The sequence below is a fragment of the Lathyrus oleraceus genome, chromosome 7 (assembly GCF_024323335.1).
Source record: "Lathyrus oleraceus cultivar Zhongwan6 chromosome 7, CAAS_Psat_ZW6_1.0, whole genome shotgun sequence".
Taxonomy (NCBI): Eukaryota; Viridiplantae; Streptophyta; class Magnoliopsida; order Fabales; family Fabaceae; genus Lathyrus; species Lathyrus oleraceus.
In genome coordinates, this window is record NC_066585.1 from 280,444,187 (window position 1) to 280,460,779 (window position 16,593).

The 16,593-nt window shown below is 32.2% G+C and overlaps 1 protein-coding gene across 1 annotated transcript; it reads left to right on the forward strand.

Moving 5' to 3' along the window:
- The first annotated feature begins 756 nt into the window (after positions 1-756).
- On the forward strand, positions 757-5,646 carry LOC127106218 (transcription initiation factor TFIID subunit 14b). The gene is made up of 6 exons (XM_051043515.1): positions 757-1,006; positions 1,216-1,304; positions 1,397-1,618; positions 2,347-2,534; positions 2,682-2,803; positions 5,299-5,646. The coding sequence occupies exons 1-6, from the start codon at positions 893-895 to the stop codon at positions 5,392-5,394; spliced, it is 831 nt and encodes a 276-aa protein (XP_050899472.1). The 5' UTR covers positions 757-892; the 3' UTR covers positions 5,395-5,646.
- The last annotated feature ends 10,947 nt before the right edge of the window (positions 5,647-16,593 follow it).

Below are 16,593 nucleotides of genomic sequence, written 5' to 3' on the forward strand. Positions count from 1 at the left end.
CCCCAACAACCTTTCCAACCTTTCCTCGACGCATCATTCACACCCATGTCTCCCTTCAACCGTCCCAATCGCCCATCCATGAGTCAACCACATCCCAACTTCTCTGGCATGAGTCATGAGCTCAGCTACGGCGGTACACCATCAATGCATACTGAAGACTATGCTGACTTGTCTGAATACCTCAACGGACCTTCTCCTGTAGTTGGTAGTGACGCTCCTGGCCCCTCAGATGATCAAACACCGGTGCAGAATCGTCAACGTGGGTTAGGGCCAAGGGTTAGGGTAGCTAGAGGATCTGGGACCGGAGGTCAGTTAGGTGATCTCGGTCATCACCATTAGATTTCTTTGTGTAAACTCCAAACTTTATTAATATCAAATCGTATTATATCGAATTTATCTTTCACTTATACCATAAAAAACAAAAAAAATGCATTTTAGGAGGAGTCTCAAATTGAATTGGCGACTCCTCTTAAAATCTACACATAGGCGCCGATTGGATTGGCTAGGGCACCTGCCCTAGCCAATCCAACTGGCGCCTCCATTCAAGTTTTAAGAGGAGTCTCCAATTCAATTGGCGACTCCTCCTAAAAGTGAGGTATTTTGGGATTTTTTTTGAAACCAGGATATTTTGGGATTTTCCTTGAAAAAGTGGATTATTTGGATAAAAAACCCGATAATGTCACTAATGTAAAATTAAAAAAGAGATTCGAAAATTTAGGATTACAATAAGCCCATATTTGGGCTCAGCCCGTTAGGCTATGATCACAAACACGTGTTAAACGACATCGTAAAACACACGAACTGTTCTGTGTAATTTTCGCAAACACAGACGAACCCTAGAACCAGATACTCAGATTCACATTCGATTTCCGTGACGAATTCACAAATTGATATGCCCAACAGTTCATCCTCGAAAAAGCACGGTCAAGATCAGCCTGAATTTAGTGGTCCCATCCCTATATCTCTCCGAACCAAAATGGGCAAATCCGAAGACAACGATAAGAAGGTAACCTTGTTTCGGTTCAGATGAAATCCCATTATTCAAGTAAAGCTTGCAGCTTTATTAAAATTCGAAGCTTTAATTTGGAACAATCTCTAAAATGACTGTGCAGAGTGTTAACTTTTGTTAATGATTTAAGAATGTGAAGTATAAGGGAAAATGAATTAGCCTAATTTTGATTATATAAGCGTTAACCATTTCTGGGTTTTGTGTAGAATTCAAGTAAGAAAGTCAAAGATGTAGAAATAAGTGTTCCAATAGTGTATGGAAACATAGCATTTTGGCTTGGCAAAAAAGCTAGTGAGTAAGTATCCTACAAATACAATGCAGCCTTCAATTGTTGGTTTTTTCTTCGCAAATGAAGTACTGAGGTGACAATGTTTATGTTTATTTAAGGTATCAATCACATAAATGGACTATATATGTTCGTGGAGCATCCAACGAGGACCTGGGGGTTATTGTAAAGCGTGCTGTTTTTCAGTTGCATACTAGTTTCAATAATCCCACAAGGGTTGTGGATGCACCTCCTTTTGAGTTGTCGGAGGCAGGATGGGGAGAATTTGAAATTGCAATCACACTTTATTTCCACAGTGATGTTTGTGACAAGCCTTTGAACTTGTGAGTCGTTTGATGTTGCTTTTGATTTAGTAGCTGGTTTGGTTGCCTCTTTATGGGGAAAACCGAGTTGCTTTAGCCTTTTGTTTGATCTCTTGATTCAGTGTAGATGTTAAAAGTATGCTCAAAATCAAAAGTACTATTAAGGGTAGAGAAAGTCTCAAATATAGTATGTTTCAACAGATGACATATCATCAACAATGTGCTTTAGTTTTAAAATACCGCGGTAGTGTGGACTGTGGCTCTATGCCCTGCTTAGTTCAGTTAGATAGACACAGTAGTTTGGATAGAAGTATGGTCCTGGATAGAAAACTAGGGTGGAAATTGATCCATGTAGCCGATCCCACTTAGTGGGATGAGGCTTGGTTGTTTTTGTTGTGGCAATTGTTAGTCTGCTAGTAAATGTTAGTGTTGGTGTTGTGGGTGGGGATAGAACCCTCAATATTGTAATGGTTCCACTCCTTAACATTCAAGCAATGGAATCATATAAGCTTAGATGATTATACAAATAATGTGTATTGTGCTATATTTCATTAGAGCTTGGAGCTACGTGATTCCAATGCTAGAATGTTTAATGTCTTTTAATGATACGAATCATATGATACATGTATACTACATGATCATATATCTGGCATTAACTGTTATTTATCATGCAGATTGCAAACCATATTTTGTCAATGTCAAAATAATTTCTGAATCTTGTGTTTTATTGAAGTGTAATATATATACAGATATCATCACTTGAAGTTGTATCCAGAGGATGAAAACAGTTCCATGTCCACAAAGAAGCCTGTTGTTGTGGAATCTTATGATGAGGTAGTTTTCCCCGATCCCTCTGAAGCTTTCTTAGCTCGTCTGCAGAATCACCCAGTTGTGAACTTGCCAAGATTACCTCCTGGGCTTACCTTACCTCCTCCTAGTATGTTACTTTGCAATTACCATAGTCATCCACAGCTTTCATTTTCCACATTTGATTTTAATTAGTCACTAATTATTAGTGTTATAATTACCTCCTGGGCTTACCTTACCTCCTCCTAATTATTAGTGTTATAATATATAAATGCAGTTCCAGTTGAAGATGCAAGTAAAAGGAGGAAAGGCGATACCAAAGATAATCCCTTAAGCCAATGGTTCCTGAATTTCTCAGAAGCAGATGAACTCTTACAGCTTGCAGCAGCTCGTCAGCAGGTACAGATGATATAATTTAATATCTTATTCAAAAACTTTAAAGTATATAACTTTTTTGGATGTCAAAGTTGTTGTGGAGGCCCTGATGATGCATTTATTTGAATCTGAACCAACAATTTACAACAAATATTTGTTTGCATCCTTACTAATAATGAAGTTTGTGTCATACATGTGCACCTGTTTGCTGTTTGTAGTTACCATCCTAGAAATATTTATATATGTGTACCTGTTACTGTTAATTAGTCTCGTTGTAGAGAAATTTGACAAAATCAAGTTTTATGGTTTTGATCCATGGTTATCGTTTATCAAAAACATTTTGTATATTTGTATCACGCGCTCTTTTCTAAGTATTTTCTCTACATTTCAAAACATATAATCAAGAGTCGTCATTAAAAAATTCAAAACTTCTGTTCTATACTTGAATGTATTTTTCGTTTGCACGATGTGTGTTTGGCCCACTTTTGTGATTAGTAGTTAACTTAAAAGAATTATTCTTTTGTATTATTAGAATAGAATGCACCCTATTTTTCTTAAGTATGATTATTGGTTGTGCTGACCTGTGTATGTAAAGGATTCTTTCTTGTGACTAAATGGTTTTATTCAAAATATTTCATAGTTATCTTGTATTATCACTTGTGCTTGTTGATCTTTAAAGGATTTGTTTATGGCATCAATTATCATCAATTTGTTGTGGATTAGGTAGTTCTAATAATTTTCTATGTAGGGCATGAACATTAAGACTGTATTGTAATGCAATTTTAAACTAATAAATGCGCTTAAAAAAATTTGGTCTCCGTACGGTACGGGAATAGAGGCTTTACAGTTTTATTCCCTACAAAAATTGTTAACTTCTATATCAAGAAATTCTATTTATGCTTTTCTGTTTAGAATCCATCCGTTTAAGTGGTGAGGTGGCTGACAGTGACACAATTCCATCTCACTTTAACATATAGTACCTATTTGTTTTTTATTTAAAATTTAAATAATATTTTTTTATATAAACCAAAATGTATATTAATAAGTTAGCTTTAATAAGGGTGAAAAGTTAGAATTGTTTTTGAGTTATTATTACAAACTGTTCTCAAATCTCAAATAAGACTATTGGTTTGGTTATACTAACCTGTGCATGCATGGATTCTTGTTTGTAACTAAATAATTTAGTTCTATTTCTAAAGAACGAGGGGCGATCAGGGAGAAGATAGAAAAGATGCTTTATATGCAAATGAGCTTTATTCCAGTTTTATTTAATACAGATTTCTTGTACTACCACCTCACTTGTGCTTGTTTTTCATTTAAGGATTTTCTTTTTAAGAAAGGAGACATGAAATATTTTGTATATGCAAATTAACATGATTTATTCCAGTTTTATGTAATACCGTACTATATCACCCGTGCTTCTTCATTATGAAATGATTTGCTTCTCACATCCATTATTATCACCTGTGGGTCAGTGATGTTTGTTCTAATAATTTCTATGCCGGGCAGGCGGGGTATGAATATTCCGAATTCTTATCATATCGAAAATGTTTAGTTATGTGGTGATGAAAATTGATTTTGTATGAATTGATTATGGTTAAAATTGAGTTGAAGATAAAGTGAATTATGTTTGGGTAAATTCAGGCAAAAGTGAGGTTGAATAGTGAATTTCAATATAAGTATTACCGTTAGACTCAAAAGTTACAAATCTTAGTTTCAAGCAGAATCAATTCTATTCAAAGGAAATGAAACATGTCAGTATCAGTACAACATGTATAAAGTCACTTTTGTCCCTTTCAAAAGTGGAACCAAACATACACTTGCTTTTTAATTTCTAATTTTTTTTATCACGCTATGTAGAGGAACTTATTTTCATTTCTCCAAATCATTGACCATTGTCAATAAGCTGCTAAACTCTTTGTGATATCGTTTTCCTTGTATTTTATCAATGCGTCGTTGATTGCTCGAGTTATGGTGCATTTGGGTAGACAATGTAATATAAGCACTTATGTATAAGTTATTTATATAAAGAAGAGAGTTGGTTAAACTAACTTTCATATAAGGTGTAAGCTGTTTTCATAAGCTATTATGTGTATCTTGTTGAAATAAGTTGAAAATAGTTTATGGATGTCATAAACTATTTTTCATGAGTTACCTCAAACACTTACACAAGGGTTTATGTCATAAGATAAAGCCCAAATAAGCTACTTAGTGTCACTTACGTATCCCCATTATTCTAAGTTGCGAGATGCCGAATCCTACTTTCTTGTTGGCTGTTGTTAAATATCTGCTATAGCAAGCGTAGCGGAATTCCTACAAACAACCATTGTTCTGCAATATGCTATTTAGTAAAATGTGGTCAAATTGCTGCTATAACAATCCACAATTGACAGCACTTTGTTGCTAAAATTGGGAATATGCTTTACTTTTTTGCAAGACTTTGAATATTCATATCATCTTAACCTTGTAACAAAATTGTGTTGCCAACTGATAGTTATTTCATACTTTCCATGACACAGGTTCAAACTCATATTTCGAAACTCAAACGACAGATAACTCTGATAGATGGACAACATAAGCAGCAGCAGCAGCTTAAATCTTCTTCTGACCAATAGATATACAATTAGGACTTTGAGGTTTATTTGCTAATTACTCAGAATGCTGTTGAATGGTTGATTAAATCATCCTCATCAGCAAGCTGTTTCTTCAGTTGTAATGTAGTAATTCATTTCATTTTTTCCGCCCCTTTGCCAAATAAGATTAACAAGTTCAATTTGTCTATTTTGTTGACTATAAATATACATTCAGTATAGCTGTTATATCATATTGACATGAAATGAGTAATAAATATACTAGTGGTTGAGATAGTAGTTTGAAGTAAGTAAAGTACCATTATTTTCAGCCGTTTAATGTTGGTGAGTTTTGTAATTCCACAAGTAAGGTTCATATGTTGAGGTTCTTCTATGTAGGTGCAATGAGTAGACCAAGATATACAAGTAGACAGTAGGTACAACGATGTATGGATGTTAATTGTTCACCAAGGAAGGGCCCTTTTAATTGAGGCAAGGAGTGAATTCAGGAAAGGCCCTTTAGTACTCTGGCTAGTACTTGGAATAATAATGAAGGGACCTACTTTCCAACCTCTCTTAAAAACCTCCTGTAGTTTTGGAAGTTAACTTGTAGGCCACACATTTTTTTAGGTCTAGTAGTCTATTGATCTGAGTTCGAATCTCCACCATAGCTATTAATTGGGCTAACTTATCGTAACGTTTGCAGAAACCATTCTTAAAGTGTAATTTTGAAGGACACCACTTGTGTTTGACGGTGGAAAAAGTTTTTGATTTCACGTCAGTTACAACACTTCCAATTGTACGATTAAGACTCTTTTATTGTGGAAAACTCGACTTATGTTTGACTGTGGGAAATGTTCGTTACAATTGTACGATTAAGATTCCTTTATTGCGGGAAACTCAACTTATGTTTGACGGTGGGAAAAGTTTTTGAATTCACGTCAGTTATACCTTCCAATCGGCGTGAAACCCGATTTAAAATTGAGCTTGGCTTATGTTCTGCATTTGTTGTGAAGGACGTTTCGACTTATTATACATTAATATTTTTGGTTATAAACCAAAAGAAGAAAGCACTCTATGGAAATTGTTGTTTGCTGCTTAAATAATTTAGTGACAGAGGCTTAAGTTAATTGGATAGGGATGAGTCTTAACAAAACTGAAAGTCTGAAACAGACAAAAATATAATAGAGGCAACTACCATCTTCTTAATTATAACTCAATTATTGTTAATCATAGTCAGAGTAGTACTAACTTGAATGATCTCATGAAAAGTCTTCATAATGCACTTTTTTAAAGAACTCAGTAACACAAGAATTGGCTGAAAGAGATGGGAAAATGTCTTGATGAAGATTGCATGGATAGAATTTATAGACTGATAGAAATTTGTTGCTGTTCAATTTCTTGAAATGGTGTGAAAAGGAGAAGCTACAAACTAATACCGACTTTTTAGATGAAATAGTTCGAGTTTCTTCATAAAATCTCGATTTTAACAACCTTGTCAACAATAGGACACATAGTCTAACTAAGATTGTTGTGAACATTTTCAATATAAAGAGTCGGTCGGCATTAGACGAAACAATTGAACTAATACTAAGGTTATGTTATGAAAGAACTTGAAAGATACTTTGAATAATTATAGAAATGGAAATTGAATATCATATACACTTTTCAATGGAAATTGAATATCATATACACTTTTCAATTTGAGAATAAATTGATGTACCCGATGTCATAATAATCACTAGAAATATCAAGGTTCGAATATGACGTTAAATTTAACATAACAATACCGACTTCTATCAGTTGAGGTAGGATTAAGATTTGCAGACTAATATCTTTATCTTTTAAACTATTGAGATTGAGGCATTGTTAACAATCACATGTGACAATTGGTTGTAAACATTTCCATCTTTACATTACATCCCCACCATATCACTAGCAAGAACTCCATCCAATTATAGAAAAACCTTCATGTGTTGCTTTAAACACTCCAAATTTGATTCAACATGTTTTCAGATAACACCAACAGAAAATAACAAAAACAGAAACTCATAACACATTTTACATTTTCACATTACACTAGAAAGATAGAGTAGACTAGACATAGGTGTTTTCATATTGTTGGAATGATCAAATCTTAACAGGTCAATTTTGGGAGGCAAGAGTAACATGGCCTTCATGTGCCAAATAAAGGTTAAGTCACAATCAACTTAAAAGAACATCCTTTCCTTTATTTGATCATAACAAGACTATATTTTGGTAAAATTTGTGGGCCATAAAACTCTATCTCATATTCTAAATTGATCTCTTTCTCCAACTAATCTTATTCACAGAACATGATGAGTCTATTCTAGGAATACGACGTACAAATTATCTGGTTTTATTTGTGTACCTTACATTGTAATATGTTACAAATTTGTAATGTCCTACAATCTCAAGAGCCTCTTGTTATAACTATCCTTTTGTTTTTTACCTTTGTTTTTATCAGAGTCACAGAATTTATTCTTATGGGATCACTTTCTAAGTTTCTGTTGTGAGCTTTGGAAATTTAAACATGTTACTGCAGAGTAACAATATATAGTGGTGTGAAATTGCTTTGCATTTAATGATGTGTTGTTTTGCTTTTGGTACCTAGTGCTTGTGATTCAGAAAGGACCCCATGGGAAGCTATGTCCGGTTGAAAATCTAATTCTGTGGGCATTTACCATCGTTTATATATATATATATATATATATATATATATATATATATATATATATATATATATATATATATATATATATATAATCATGATCAAATGACACCATGTATCAAACTTAATAACATTATACATCCGATAATTCTTTACTGCATTTTGTATAATAAAATACACCATTAGATTGAAAGATATTATATAGATCATCTCTATAAAATTTAATATCAATTGAAAATCATTTGATACGTTAAAAAAAGATCAAAATTAACGGTTTTGTTAAAATTTTGTAAGAGTTATCGGAGATGTTATTTTTATTTAAAACTTTTGATAATAGCTTTCAATCCAATGATAGATTTAGTTATACGAGTGTGTGCTAAAGAGTTATCGAAGATGTCATGTTATTAAATTTGACACTTTTGTGTCATTTGATCTTTATATATATATATATATATATATATATATATATATATATATATATATATATATATATATATATATATATATATATATATATATATATATATATATATATATATATATATATATATATATATATATATCGATTATATCCTGAATTAATTGATAAAAAACAGAAAAACAAATTTAGATATAGTGATTAAGTCTGAATTCTATTTAGACAAGAGGTAGTCCCTCGGAAAAAGGAGCAGTTTCCTAACCATCAAAGAGGCAAACCTCGCACTTACGTGCCAACGTCGAATACTCCCTAAGGGAGGTGGTCGAGGCATGTTGGAAATGAGCAATTTGGGAATTAGAGGGGGAGGAATGTCGAAACAGGTCGAGACTCTTCAATGACCTATCAATTTTTTTTTCAGGTATCAGAAAGGCACTCTTATGGTCCTAGTAATTATAAGAGGAAAAACCCGATGTCAAGAACTCAATTGATAAGATTTCAGAGGAAGAAAAAGATGGAGAAGGAAGCTGTTGATGGGGCATTCTCTTTTACTCATGGTTCTATAGGTGTGGTGAAATTTTTAGGTCAAATGTCGGCCTCTTCATTTTAGCCTTTGCAAAACCTCTCACTTAGAGAAACTCTTCGCTCCTTGAATTTTATGGTGTCCTTCATAGCATCGAGATCGCTAGAGATAAAGATTGGAAGTATCTTTGGTTGAAATTTGATTCTATGATTGTGGTCAAAACTTTCTCTTTTGCTAACTTTGACTGGGTTCCTTGGCATCTCCGTAATAGGTGGTGTTCTTACATCAAAGTTTTAATGGATATGTCTTTCATAATTTCTCATACTTTCTGAGAAGAAAATAGTGGTTCAATTTTTTTTTCTAATCTAGGTCGCACAACTATGACTTTCCCTTATTTTAACTCTATACTAATTGGTATTAGAAATGACTTATAAAAAAGTATACTAGATTTGGCCTTTTTTTTATATAGATTTTGATACTTTTGAGTGAGATTTGGCTAATCCCCCACCTTTTTATAATCTTTTTTTTAATATATTATCCTTTATTCAAAAAAATAAAATAAATATTAAAGGTAACCTAATTTTTGGTGTTTGATAAATAAGAATTCACACACACACACACACATATATATATATATATATATATATATATATATATATATATATATATATATATATATATATATATATATATATATATATATATATATATATATATATAATTGATTAAATTAAAAATAAGTTATTACAAAATATTTTTTATTTTCTTATTGTTTTTAATATTTTATTTATTGTAATGAAATTATGCTTTAAAATTTTTAAATAACTTTATCATATTTAATTGTAACTTAAAAATATTTATGTTACTTTAGGAATACCCGTAGTTTATGGTAGATTTATAAATAGAATAGGGTAGACCCAAATTATAGCATATTATTTAATTAATTAAAAAATAATAAAGAATAATAAAAGTGTATTTCTTATAGGAATGGAGAGACGATTATTGATTGGTAAATATAAGAAAAGACTTAAATAGTCTCTTCGTCCGTGTAAGTTAGTGTGTTTTTGAATTTGGTATTTGTATCTTTTTTTTTCTGAGTCCCTATATGTCACTTTTCTGTTGGCGTTAGTCCCTGGGATTAGATTTCTGTTACAAAAAAGGTGCTTGGGCAAACGACACATACATGAAATTATTTTATAATTTTATGGGGATAATACGTGGAAAACCAAGTGGAGGGGAATTAAAAAGAAGGACTAAATCCAAAAAAAGACACAATTTTGCATCTCTTCTTCTTCTCTTCAAATCTTCGTCATTTCTTCCTCTCTTGTCACTCTATTCAAACCTTCAAACCTAGTGCAGATTCAACCATGACAACATCATCTGTAGGTAATTTCTCTGTGTCTGAAATCCCAGTTTGTGGTTGCAATAAAGCAATGAGGATGTTTATCTCAAATTCAACTAAACACCCTAAAAGAAGATTCTGGAAGTGTTCTAATTCGGGATTAGGTTGCTCGCTTTTCATATGGGATGATGAAGTCGAACGTAGCACATCAACGGAATACAAAAACTCAATCAGATGCAATTGCTCAGAGTTTGTTCAGGAGTTAAGTTGCATCATTAAAGATCTTGAAGCTAGGAAAAAGGATAAGACGAAATTGAAGTTGGAAAACGAAAGGAAGAAGACCAAAATGCTTAAGCTTTTGTTGTCATGTTCAAGGTGTCTATAATTTATTTTTGGTTTTAGTCCCTAAAAGAAGGGTAGTTGTTAAATTTCGTTTCTATAAGGATAAATTATTGAATGAATCAGAACGTTTAAAATTTTTAATTTTTTGTCCCTATATATTTGTATCTTTTTTTATTATATCCCTGTTTTTTAATGTTATGTTTCTTTGTCATCACTGTATTTCACGCGTTTACTTAATATTGTAGAACATAAAGACATAAAGTTGTCTCAAAATAGAACAATGACACACCATACATAAACCACAAAGAAGAATTATATAAAGGGAAAAGGCAAATAATTTTGTCTCAAAGTACAACAAAGACACACCATAAATAAACCATAATGATGTTATATGTCTCATAATTATATAAAGCCAAAGGGTATAGACTTTAGTCTCAAAATACAATAAAGGTACAAGACACCAACAAGATGCTTATGGAGCCTTGTCCATATCCATAGATTGTGATTGATTACTTCCTTCTCCTTTCAGGTTTTTGCATCTTAGGACCCTTGTCCCGTCACTTCTCCTCAACTCCAATTTTCTTGCAACTTTTGGTTTATATGTCTTCTTTTTTTGTAAAATATAGAATATTATAGGTGCAAGACATCAACAGAATAATTCCAAATCATTGTGAAATGGTATATTAAACTCAACTGGTTTAAGAACTCTTGGGGTGGTATAAGCAAGTGCAACAGGTACATCATCAGTTGTTAAAATAGGTGCACTCAAAATATAGTCAGGTACATCATCAGTTTGTGAAGATGGAACATGTTCACCTTGAGCTGATGTAACTGGTGCACTATGACTTGGTGCAGATGCAACTGGTCCATTAACAACAAGATTTAGTTGAGTTTGAGTTGCCTCAAATACTATTGCATGATTTGCAACAAGCATTTAAAACTCAGGGTCAACATTAATTTGAGTTTCAATTGGTTATGGTTGTTCCTGGGTTGCAGTTTCAACTTCAATAGGTTGAGTTTGTTCTTGTGTTGCAGTTTGAGTTGGTCCTTGTCCTGTTGTTGTTTTCTTTGGCTTTCTCTGGACAATCAAGTCAGAACATTAGTAACATATCAATTACATTAATAACATATCAATTCTAGAGAGTTCAATACCTTTCTTTTTTGAGCTTCAGGGTCAACTACTTGACTTGTACAACTTCTTGCATTATGACCATGTATACCACATCTTGAGCAACAATAAGTTGTTTGTGTTATTATCTTATTAGGGTCTTTATCAGGTTCCCTCCTCCTCAACTTCTTTGGTCGTCCATGTCCTCTTTTATATGATGGAGGCAACATCTCTTCCATGTCAACCTCCGGCCACATGTCTTGTCAATTAATATGACTTACATTATAACCATAACATTTCTAATAAGTATCTTTTGAATAATAGTCATCAACAAAATCTTCAGGGGATTGGTTCCTAAAACCTAATGCAGCGACGACATGTCTATAAGGAATGCCCACTAGTTCCCAAAAGTTACATGTGCATGTTTTCTTTGATGTATCCACAATGAAACTATTCCTGATATGGGTATGTTCAACTTGTCATAATGTGTCACCAGACCAGTTAGGGATCCAATTCTATGCATGTTCCACTTCCTTATCTAACCTAAGTCTAGGTCTAGGCATTATCCTATGATTCCATCTATAAACCCTTTCTCTTAAGTTGACATTCCTATTCATGAGATAATTTCGTATCCATTCACACATAGTTAATTTTGGTTTATCTCTTGCCACTAATATAGTTCTATTAAATGCCTCAGATACATTATTCATAAGAACATCACATCTAGGATAAAAAGAAAATGCATGCTTACACCATGCTTTGGTAGGTATGCCTGACAGCCACTCCCAAGCTTTCACATTGAGCTCCTTCAATTCTTTCATCTTAGCATCCCAAGCTTGGATATACGTGGCTTTTGCACCTGTCATCATTAGGTCTCTGATCTGTGTCCCTCCACCAAACTTATTTTTCAAATTGGCATATAAGTGCCTAAGACAATGTCTGTGTTCTACCCTCTCAAACAATTCTTCAAAGACATGGATCAAACCCTGCAAAATTAGGGATGAAAACCAAAAACAATTAACATAGTTAGGTATGAAAACTAAAACATATTATATAATTAGGGATAAGTCCAAAAAACATTACAGTTATGAAAGTACCTTTTGTTGGTCAAATATGAAAACCCACCTCTTTTCTTTACCAATGTCCTCCAAAAGCAAGGTAAGAAACCACCTCCATGACTCCTTTGTTTCAGTTTCACATACACCAAAATCTATGGGATATTATTGGTCATTTGGATCTCTACCAACTGCAATAAGAAGAGTCCCTCCAAACTTATTCTTAAGATGACATCCATTAACTCCAATGAATGGCCTACAAGATGTTGTGAAGTCTTTCTTAAGCCCATCTAAGCAAAAATAAAAGCTGCTAAACCTTGGTTGTATTGTTTGTCCAACTCTTGTCAGATTAATTTTACAAGTGTTCCTAGAATTGACTCTCCTTAAATTTGCAGAGTATCTCCACAGAAGGTTATATTATTTTACTACATCACCTTCAATAAGATTTTTGGCAATTTGTTTGGCCTTCCATGCCCTGCTCATAGTTATACCAACATACAAGTTACTCATAATCTCAAAGATTATATCACGAATCTTAACACCATCTGAAGATGCCATCCTAGCCGCCACCGTTTTTGCAACCCACTTTGAAGTGCCATAACTATTATTCAATACCCTACCACATGTGTATGTTCCAATCCATTTCTTCATTTTATGTGTGTGCCTATTCCCAACTTTACTTACAAGTGCTAAAAACCCACATTTTCCCTTACTCTAACTTTGTCATTTTTCACATACTTTATTTGTCTCCCATTTAATATCGACCATTCAATTATCGCTTCTTTAAATTCTTCAAGTGATACAAACTCCAATCCCACTTTGAATTTGCAATTCTTGTCCAAATCGTGCATCTTAAACCTTGAATATTTTGGTTCCTTCTTCCCATCAGAAGCATCAGGGTCACTACTACCAAGCTCATCACTAGCATAGTTGATGATCATCTCATTATCCACACCACTAGATGACCCCAAATTATCAACACCAATTGGTACCTTCTTTGGAGTATGCTTGTGCTTTCTTGTGCAACTTTTATCCTACCTATTTTGCCCTTTTCTTCAACTTGATTTTCAATAAAATCAAAGCAATTGTCCAACCCAAGATCCCTCTCATCCTCACTATCATCAAATGATAAACCATCAGGTTCAAACTCACTATCCTCACTATCCTCCGTGTCTTCAACCTATTCAACACCACCAACATTAGCTTCTTCAACCTGTTCAACATCACCAACATTAGCTTCTTCAACATGTTCACCACCACCAACATTGTCTTCTTCAACCTGTTCCACACCACCAACATTGTCTTCTCCAACCTGTTCCACACCACCAATATTTTCTTCTTGAAAATCACCTACACCAGCTTCTTCAGTATTGTCGTTACCTTTATGTTCAACATATATGTGAACTGCATATTTCATTACCAGGGCATATTGATATACCTTATCAGCATCACTATCACTAATCATTCTATTATACTTATCAGCATCACTATTATACCACCATAGCCAATACTCTGAATGCTCAAGTTCAGTTAACTCTTTCACGATCCATGTTGCTTCAAATAAGCTCCACCTATCTGGATCTATTTCTACAACATGCTCATTTCCCCCTGTGTAATACGCTAAACAATCCCTATCTAATTTACCCCCGTAATGAAAAATTAAACTGAACTCCATAACATGCAAGTTTCAAGAAGACACAATGAATAGAGCTGACTCACTGATAGAAGGAAGAAAGAAGATATTATAGATGAGATTGAGTTCCAGAGATGCGATCGTGTGTTACTAGGTCATGAAATTTGCATTTCGTCATCTTCGTTGCTTCGTCTCCTCCCTCCCACAACATGAGTTTCTGTTTTCTTCCAACAAACAAAATCCTAATTTACAGGGACTAAAAGAAAAATATATTTTCTGAACAACATTGCATTTTTGGTGGGAAATAAAAGAATATCCACATATATAATTTGTTGAATATAAAACATATAAAATAATTCCACGTATGCGCCGTTTCTCCATACACCTTTTTTTAACAGAAATCTAACCTCAGAGACTAACGCCGAGAGAAAGTGAGGTATAGGGACTAAAAAAAAATATAGGGACCAAATTCAAAATCACGCTAACTTACAGGGACGAAGAGACTATTTAAGTCTATTTTAACTATTACCAAATAATAGTATTTATTTAATAAAAGATATTAAAATGAAGAAAAAAATTCACTAATATATATATATATATATATATATATATATATATATATATATATATATATATATATATATATATATATATATATATATATATATATATATATATATATATATATATATATATATATATATATATATATATATAATTGATTAAATTAAAAATAAATTATTACAAAATATTTTTTATTTTCTTATTGTTTTTAATATTTTATTTATTGTAAGGAAATTATGATTTAAATTTTTTAAATAACTTTATCATATTTAATTGTAACTTAAAAATATTTATGTTACTTTAGGAATACACGTAGTTTATGATAGATTTATAAATAGAATAGGGTAGACACAAATTATAGTATATTATTCAATTAATTAAAAAACAATCAAGAATAATAAATACGTATTTCTTATAGGAATGAAGAGACGATTATTGATTGGTAAATATGAGAAAATTACTACTCTAAATGTTGTTTAGGGTTTTCATAATGTATTTAATCGTCTAATTATATATTACTTAAATAATTAAATGGCTGAGGATAAAGAGCTCTTATTGAACTTAAGTGAATGGTACGACCCATCACAGTTCATTCAAACATAAAACTCAATCAAAATAGTTCATTTATAATTAAGTTTTAATAATATTTGGTCATAATATAATTTATTAATAATTAATTATGATAATCTATGATTAATTAAATAATTAATCTATTAGCTTGTTTCCTCTAATCTTTTACTTTTGTTTTCTCTAATATCAAACTATTAAAAAGTAATTATTTTATATATTTTCTTCATGAAATAAAATATAAATAAATATGAATAAAGTTACAACTTATTTTTCTCAAAAACTAAATATTACCTTTATTTATTTAAAAACTAAATTAAATCTTACAATATTTTTCACATACTAAAATGCATCTTCGTTTTTGTATCGAAAATAAATGCATCTTCATTCGCATATTTAAAACTTACATGATGGAAAGATAGACAAGTAATAGGATGAGATTTCTAAACTTAATAAGGATATTTTACCCACATTAAAAGGCACATGCATCAAATTATGGATTGTAAGGTAATATTTCAATGTTTGTCTTCATTTGTTAATGTAAACTAATTCAGTGTAATATAATGTAGGATTTGTTAATGTAAACTAATTCAGTGTAATATAATGTAAGATGTCAACTGAACTCATATTTAAGTTAAGACACATTGAAATTGCAAGAGAAATTTTTTCACTCAACTTTAAGAAACTGATATGCTCATGTAGAAAATGGGAGTTCATAGCCCTGCTATGTGTTAATGTAATAACATCAATGAAAAATTTGTGGGTTAGGATATAATATGGAGATGTAGAATCATGTCATTTATCCTATAAATGGATTAAATTTGTGGGTTAGGATATAATAGGCAGATGTTCAACCATTAAAATATAAAAAAATTTCTGGAAGACCAAAGAAGAGAAGGAATCTTTAGCAACGCGAATTTGATGGATTTAATCGTAAAATGAGAATATTTGGATTAATTGTTAAGTGCAGTAAGTGCAGTAGGTCACAACAAACCTACTTGTA

Excerpts from the sequence above, each read along its gene's own strand:
- LOC127106218 (XM_051043515.1), top strand. The coding sequence starts at position 893 with ATGCCCAACAGTTCATCCTCGAAAAAGCACGGTCAAGATCAGCCTGAA. Across the intron at positions 1,305-1,396 it reads CTTGGCAAAAAAGCTAGTGA|GTATCAATCACATAAATGGA; the intron begins GTAAGTATCCTA and ends TGTTTATTTAAG. Across the intron at positions 1,619-2,346 it reads TGTGACAAGCCTTTGAACTT|ATATCATCACTTGAAGTTGT; the intron begins GTGAGTCGTTTG and ends ATATATATACAG.